Genomic DNA, 8,012 nt, shown 5'->3' with positions numbered 1-8,012 from the left:
GGGACCGGGCGCCCCTCCCCTGCCTGTCAGTCCGCGGGGCCGCTGCTGCTGCTGCCGCCGGCGCCGACGAGCGAGGGGGGCGCGTCGCCGGGGCTTGACCGCTCGGCCTGCTTCGCCTTGCAGAGGCCGCGCGGCAGCGGATCATCGGTCGCTCCGGCATGGCCGAGGGGGTGCAGCCGCCGCTGCCACCGGAGGACGGGGCCCCGGGGACGTGCGGGCCGGGAGCCCCGCCGGGTGAGGAACCCCTTTTTCTTTCCCTCTTGCGACGGGGTGGCCGGGACGGGGCGCTGAAAGGAGACACCGGTCGCTGCCGGCCTGCGCCTGCCTTGCAGGGCTGTTGTGCGCCTTGCGGACCTCCTTGACTTTGCCCGAAGGGCCGTTCCCTCCGCGCCTGGGGCATCCCGTCCCTCGCCTCCTCTCCTCTCCCCCCCCCTCCTCCGAGGGCTCCCCCAGGCCTGGAGGGTCAGCAGCCCGGACGGCGGGCGAGAGCGCCCCATCCCCGACCCTCTGAGGCGCACCCGGGATTGGGGTGGGAAGGTCAGCAGGGCATTTGGGCCTGTCTCTCGGCACTGCAGGCTTGGGAGTCTGCGGGGGAAGGGGGGGGTTGGAGGGTCAGGGCAAGGAAGGAGCCTCCCGACCCCGGGAAGAAGCCAAAGGCCGGTCTGTTGAATAGCGCGGGTGGGGTGAGAACGACCCCCACAGGGCAGTGGCCGTGCATGCATGCATGAGGGATGTTTCTGCAACTCCCCCCCCCCCTTCATTGGAGGGAAGTGCAGCCCTCTCTGCATAGGACAGCGGAGGAGGAGGAGTCAAAGGGATTTTTGTCCTTGGTGTTTCCCTGCCTCATGAGTGGGACCGGGGCCGTCATCCCTTCTCCTGCCTGCCTGCCTGGGAGTGTCACTGCTGTGGAGTCCGGCCCTCCTGTCTTGCCTTATGTGGGCACAGCCACAAGCCCATTCACTCCATCTCCTCCTCCTTGAATCTTCATTACAAGTGTGGATTTGAGTCCTTGCGGACACCCCCCACCCCACCCCACCCCCCGCCAGTGTGCACTGTAAGGAGGTGACCATTTAGAGGAGAAACAGAGAAAGTAAGTCTTGCCACAGACCACCAGCCAAGGGAATATAAAGGCTGCTCCTTCCATGGGAAGCTCCTCGGCAGTTCAGGGCTAATGCCCGGCCACGGGGCCCCGCCCCCCACTCGGTGCCAGGGGATTGCCCACGGGATTGCCCTCTTCTACACGCTCTTTCCCCACAGCCCAAGGCCAGGAGTCCCTCCCGGAACCATCTGCTGGGTCCCACGGCCCACTGAGGTCCGCCTTCGTTCCAGACACCCCAGCAAGCACTGGCCAGTGATCCATCCGTCCGCCAGTGGGAAAGGGTTTCCCTCTTTCAGGGGATTTGTGGCACCCCAGGGTAGGACCACCTCTCAAGGCCTTGTTCGGAAAGTGAGCGGCGTCCCCACCAAACCTCTAAGCTGTGGAGTCATGTGAGCAAAAATTCTTCTTTGCAAGCTGCTGGCCTTAAAGCTGTGAGCAAGCGGTTTTGGCTACTGCATCAATTAGTTTGCTCTGGAGCCCCATCCTTCCTGAGCGGAGACAAAAATGTGTGAGCCGGAGGCTAAAGAACTGTGAGCTGGTTCACACCAACTCAGTTTAGAACACTGGTCTCCACTTGGAGTCTTGGACAGGTGAGTCGGGGGGGGCAGTTTGGTGTCGTGGTTAAGTGCGTGGACTCTAATCTGGGAGAACCGGGTTTGATTCCCCCACTCCTCTACTTGCACCTGGCTGGATGACCTTGGGCAAGCCCTAGTTCTGACAAGAGCTGTCCTTGAAAAAAGCAGCTTCTGTCAAGAGCTCTCTCAGCCCCACCCACCTCACAGGGTTTCTGTCTGTTGTGGGGAGGGGGAGGGAAAAGGAGTTTGTAAGCCGCTCTGAGACTCCTTTGGGTAGTGAAGGTGGGGGGTATGAATCCAATCTCTTCTTCTTCTACCTCACAGGGTGTCTGTTGTGGGGAGGGGAAGGGAAAGGAGTCTGTAGGCCACTCTGAGACTCCTTTGGGTAGTGAAGGCGGGGGGTATAAATCCAACCTCCTCCTCTTCTTGTCAAAAGGAGTTTGGTTCCTGAAATTGGGAGCTGCTTGGCAACCGCTGGACAGGGTGGCTGAAGCCAGGCAAAACACCCAGGGCCCAAAGCCAGGAGAAACTGAGGCTGAATTGTTTTGGTGGGATGAGTCAGCCGCATGCCTCCCTCTCCCACGTGGCTCCTGTTTTGGGACTCTCGCCCGACGTGGTTGGAGGCAAAGATCTCGGTGACTCACCTGCAGTTTCACACATCCGCGGAGCGTGTCACGTGTGACCTCGCCCTCTGCTGTGGGAACGCGGCGAAGGAACAGAGGCAGGCAGGCAGGCGTGGGAGCCCTCCGGGCTGCTGGGATGGAGCGATGGCGCTAGTTCTGGGGCTGGAAACAGGTGAGGCTGGCACAGGGGGGGACGGCCCTGAGGGGGCACCGGTGTGGGGAAGGGGAAACGGGATCCAGGGCAGGGCGGTGCCCTGGACCCTGCGTAGTTCTTTGGACCTCTGCCCACCCTCTCCTCTGTTTGCTCAGTAGTAGTGGTGGTGGTGGGGGGGTTTGAAAGGCCTCAATGTGATCCCAAAACCTCTGCGTGGCCTGAAGACCAGAATCATTTCCTGGGTTTTTAGGACTAGGATTCAGCAGCGGCACATCTGGAAGCCCCGTAAGTGCCGCTGCTCTCTGTAGGGCTGCCGGCTGCCTGGAGAAGAAAGTGTCCCTCGAATGCAGGCTTCGTAGGATGTGGTTCATCTCCGTGCCGTGGGAAACTTTAGCTAGCCGTTTCCATACCATAAGCCACGATGAAAGGAACAGGGCATTTTTCTCCAGGTTTGTTGGCAACTTCCCCCCCCTTCTGCACAGCCTTGCTTGTTGCCTCTGATTTAAGGGTGCAGTGTGGGGGGTGCAGTTCCCCTGCGTTCTTTGCATGGCCAGCTACGCAGGGGTTTCTGGAGGAAAGGTGCAGCGCAACGTAGCCGACAGCGTGTCAGGAGTATCCAGGCTGCATCCGCCACAGACCCTCTCTTGTCCCAGAGCATTCTTGGGTGCATTGCTGCCTCCTGCCCTGAGCTGATTCAGAGCTGTGAGAGAGAGAGGGAGGGAGGGGTGGGTGGGGCAGCTGCTTTTCTCTGGGGGGTGGGCTTCTACTGGGAAAGGTGGCTAAAGGGCCCCTTGGACACCTGGGCCAGGCCATGGGAGGGGGATGCTAGAGGCCGCCTTGTCCAGCACCTGCCCCCCAGCAGGACCGGCGGCTCAGCAGCAGAGAGGAAGGCGTCACAGTGGGCATTTGGGTGGGGTGGCAAAGGAGCTCTCTGGAAGGCCGTGCTCCAACGGAGGTCACTGGTCAGCAGCCGGGGGTGTGCTCGTGCATCCACGCTCCTCTGCCGTCTGGCGCATGAGTGAGTCATGGTGAATCGTGGCTCTGAGCCGCTTGATTCTCCATCTGGATTCTTGCCTGAAGTGGTCACGGGTGACGCACCGGCCCCCTCGCCGTGACTGGGGCCGCTTAGGGCGGAGAGAAGACGATTCTGCCGTGGGGCCAGTGCCCCCCCCCGCCAAAAGCGGGGTGCCCATCCCCAGTAGGGTGGAGCTGGGCACGCCCTTCCCTAGAAACCTGGCACTTCCACGTGCAAGATGATTATCATCAACAGCAATGCTCCCTCTAAGCTATATGGAGTCCTGTGAGCAAAAACTCTGCTTTGTGAGCTACTGGTGTTAAAGTTGTGAGCGAGCGATTTGGCTGCTGCATAAATTAGTTTGCTCTGGAGCCCCATCTTTCCTGAGCTAAGGCAAAAATGTGTGAGCCGGAGGCTAAAACACTGTGAGCTAGCTCACACTAACTCAGCTTAGAGGGAACATTTTCATCACGATGGATTCAGGTGGGGTCTGAAACAAGAGTGCAAGACGGTTTGAGTCCAGTGGTGCCTGTAAGACCAACAGTGTTTCATTCTGGGTACAAGCGTTTGAGTGCAAACGCACACGTTGTTGGTCCCAAGGGTGCCCCTGAACTGTCTTCAGGGAGCACAAGGTGGTAGGTTTGTGCCCTGTGGGTCGTACAGCTTAAAATCTGGGTCTTGGGGAGATGAGGAAGGGAGCCAGAGGCCACAATCCACCTGCCTCCCTGTCACGCGGGTGCAAGCTCAGTGGGGGAGGGGCCGTGCGCCGGGCATGGCTGGAAAGGCGGACCTTGAAGGCGGCATGTTGAGGGGGGAGCATTCCACGGGGGCCTGGGGAGGCTTGAATTCCATCCCAGGGTGTGGCTTCCAGCAGGTGCCCCCCTGTGAGCCCACTCCTGCAGAACTGCGGCTCAGTCCCCGGGGAGGGCCTCCCCCCCCCGCTAACCTCAGCGCCCCCTCAGAAGCAGCCTTTGTGCCAGCCAAGCCCTGGGCAAGAGCAGGGTGAGGCTCCCTGGCGAATTGAGCCCCAAATCTGTACTCAGTGCCCTTGGGGGCAAGCAAGCGTCGTGGTTAAGAACAGAAGAGAAGCCAGTGTTGGATCAGGCCAGTGGCCCATCCAGTCCAACACTCTGTCACACAGTGGCCAAAAACACCAGGGGCCCTCAGGAGGTCCAGCAGTGGGGCCAGGACACTAGAAGCCCTCCCACTGTTGCCCCCCTCCAATCACCAAGAATACAGAGAATCCCATGCCCCATCCTGAGAGTCCTTATCTACACCTTGTGGCTAATGGCCACCGATGGACTTCTGCTCCATGTGTTTATCCATAAGAATATAAGAAAAGCCAGTGTTGGATCAGGCCAATGGCCCCTCCGGTCCAACACTCTGTGTCACATAGTGGCCAAAAACACCAGGTGGCCCCAGCCTGAGAGTTCCTATCTACACCTTGTGGTTAATGGCCACCGATGGACTTCTGCTCCATGTATTTATCCAGTTCCCTCTTATAAGAACATAAGAGAAGCCAATGCTGGATCAGGCCAATGGCCCATCCAGTCCAACACTCTGTGTCACACAGTGGCCAGAAATACCAGTGCCATCAGGAGGCCCAGCAGTGGGGCCAGGGCAATAGAAGCCCCTCCCACTGTTGCCCCCCCCAAAGCACCAAGAGGACAGAGCATCACCTTCCCCAGACCGAGAGTCCCTATCTATACCTTGTGGCCAATAGCCAACGATAGACCTCTGCTCCAGATGCTTATCCGATTCCCTCTTGAAGCTGTCCAGGCTTGTGGCCGCCACCCCCTCCTGTGGCAGTGAATTCCATGTGTTCATCACTCTTTTGGGTGAAGAAGGACTTCCTTGCATCCGTTCTAGCCTGACCACTCAGCAATTTCGTTGGAGTGCCCACAAGGAGTTCTTGCATGGTGAGAAAGGGAGGAAAGGACTTCTTTCTCGACCTGCTCCATCCCACGCGAGGGCGAGCCCCAGTCCCCCGTTCCGTCTGGTCTTGCTGCGCAGAAAAGATGCCTGCTTTGGTTCTGGGACTGGCGTGTCGGGTGGGCTGGGTGGTGGTGAAGATTCCTAAGAACGGGTGGGAGAGAAGGTGGCAATAATTTTGCATTTTAGACCTGAGGCGAGGCCTGGGGAGGAAGCACTCTGGGGGCTGCTCACAAAGAAAAGGCGCTCCCGAGAGCACTGTCCCCCTGGGGAGGTCCCTCTCTGCCTGCCTGGGGTGTGTGTGTGTCCCACTAGCAAGCTCCCCGCCCCCGCCCCTGCTCCTGCTGCTCCAGCCCACCTTCCTCTTGCTTCCAGTCCTCTCCTGGGGGGGGGAGGGGCCAGGCCCCTGTTTTGGAACTTGGGAGACTGGACTGAAGAGGAGGAGAGCCTGTCACATCCAGTGTTCCCTCTAAGCTGAGTTAGTGTGAGCTAGCTCACATTTTTTTAGCCTCTGGCTCACACATTTCTGTCTTAGCTCAGGAAGGATGGGGCTCCAGAGCAAACTAATGTATACAGTAGCCAAATTGCTCACTCACAACTTTAATGCTGCTAGCTCAGAAAGTAGAATTTCTGCTCACAAGGCTCGACAGCTTAGAGGGAACAGTCACATCCCCCCTTTTCAGCATCAGTTTTGAAAGCAGATTTCCTTCTCGAACTCTGCCGTGGTTTCAGGTGTGGGGTGTCTTGGTCTCCTCCTCCTCCTCCTCTCAAGAAGCACCAGCAGCTCTGCAGCCGCCCCACGTCGTAGGCCTCTCCGCTCTGGAGGTGAGTCAGGGCGCTGGAGGCGAAGTAACACCTTCTGGAGCCAAGTGGGAGGGCAGGCATGCCTCTGCAGTGCCCCAGGCCCTCCGGCAGCACAGGCGGGTTTGGCTCGTTCGCCAGGAGGTAGGAGCCGTGCCAGACGCCGCTGCCGTGGAGACGCGGAGCTCCCTCGCTGCTCCCCAGGGCCACTGGGGCTGGTGGAGGCAGAGCGGCAAGCCAAGGTTTGGGCCGCCTGACCTGGAGCAGCAGGCCCCGGGCCTTTCCCACACACCGGAGTGGTCAGGGTCCAGGACGGGCCAGGAGGGAGCTGGCCTCTCCGCTTGGGACTGAGGACGCTCCCAGGCCAGTCGCCTGCGGGATGGGCTGAAAGTTGCTCTCGGAAGGAGAGAGACGTCTGGGGCCCGGGCCCATGCAGGGAAGGCCCCGAGGGCTGGTCTGTTCACTCGGGACGAACAGAACAAGACAAAAAAGTTGCTGAACTCGGGACGAACAAACAGGGGCCTAGAGGTCCAGGCCGCCTCCCGGCACCGGCCTCCAGAGAAGCCCTGCTTCCGGACCGGGAGATTCCAATTACTCAGCACAGCTTGTAGCCTTTGACGGATCTCTGCTCCACGCATCTTTCCGAGCCTTTAAAAAATCTATTAAATATCGAGCACTAATGGATTGTGTACAAAAAAGAAATCTGTTTAAAACAGTCTTCTTTTAAAGCCAGAACCAGAAGGCTGCTTCTGCGGGCAGTGGGCACGAGAGCTCCGGCTGGGCCTCTGTCTGGCCGAGGCGTCTTCAGAGTTGCCTTGGCTGCTCCAGGATACAGCCTGGAACCCTGCAGGGCAGGCTGGGGAGAAACCAGAATGAGCCCCCCACGGAGGGCGACGGCTGCCCCAATCCTGCCTGCTTTCCGGACCCCGCAGAGCCTGGGCAGCTTTGGGCCAGCCCCATCTGGCCGGTGGAAGAGGCGGTGGCTGTGTGGGCATGGGGGAGCAGGGATCGCGCAGAACACGGGGGACCCAGAAGCCCCCCCCCCAGCACAGGGACAGAGCTGAGGCTGCTCAGAGTGGGCCAGGCCTTGCTTGGCGTTTCTGCGCCTTTTGCGTTGGGCCACGCCTGCCCTGCCCTGTCGTCGGTGCCCGCAGGGTGCAGTTTGTTTGTTTATTTTATTCAATTTATACCCCGCCCTCCCCGCTACATGGGCTCAGTTGGGCCATCCGTTCCGTGCCGAGTGCCCACGAACCAGGCGCTGGAGCAGGGCAGAGGCGGCCTCTTGCAGGGATGCCGGAGCTCCAACACCTGCCGCTTGAGAGGCGCTGGGCACCTTTGAGCTGGCACGGCGACCCTTGGAGCCGTTGCCCGTGGGTGAAAGGTGTCGCTGGGCTCAGGGCCACAGGTGCAGGGAGGGGGGAGGGGGACCTGGCGGACTGGGGCACCAGATTGGGTGTCTCCCGGAGAAGGAGACCGCGATGCGCTCTAGCACGGGCCTGGCCCAGGCCGCGAGGGTCGAGGTGTCCCCTGTTCTCCCTTCATCTCACAGTCCGTGTGTCCCCCACAGTGGATCTGGAGGAGGAAGAGGAGGGCCGGGAGCAGGACTGCGGGATGGAGGCAGACGGGTGCATCTGTGAGCCGGCGGGCGAGCGAGAGGCAGCTGCGCCGGACCCTCCCACGCCCCGTGTGCCAGGCAAGGAGGCTGCCAGGAGCTTAGGTGCTTTGGCGTCTGAACGGGGAGGCCCCAGCAGGGCCATGCGGGGGGGGGGGAGTCGAGAATCTGTATGGAAGGCAAGGGCCGGAGAGGAGGTCG

The 8,012-nt window shown here is 60.4% G+C and overlaps 1 protein-coding gene across 1 annotated transcript in view; it reads left to right on the top strand.

Moving 5' to 3' along the window:
- Positions 1-92: 92 nt before the first annotated feature.
- The window catches only part of LOC107118608, a 20,582-nt gene continuing 12,662 nt past the window's right edge, over positions 93-8,012 (top strand). Inside the window, exon 1 of the mRNA XM_015420971.1 lies at positions 93-234. Within this exon, the coding sequence (XP_015276457.1) occupies positions 159-234 (76 nt within the window). The 5' untranslated portion in view covers positions 93-158. The remainder of the gene's footprint in view (positions 235-8,012) is intronic.

Source organism: Gekko japonicus, unplaced genomic scaffold, assembly GCF_001447785.1.
Source record: "Gekko japonicus isolate JY-2015 unplaced genomic scaffold, Gekko_japonicus_V1.1 scaffold3343, whole genome shotgun sequence".
Classification (NCBI taxonomy): Eukaryota; Metazoa; Chordata; class Lepidosauria; order Squamata; family Gekkonidae; genus Gekko; species Gekko japonicus.
This window is presented reverse-complemented; position numbering and strand designations above follow the sequence as displayed.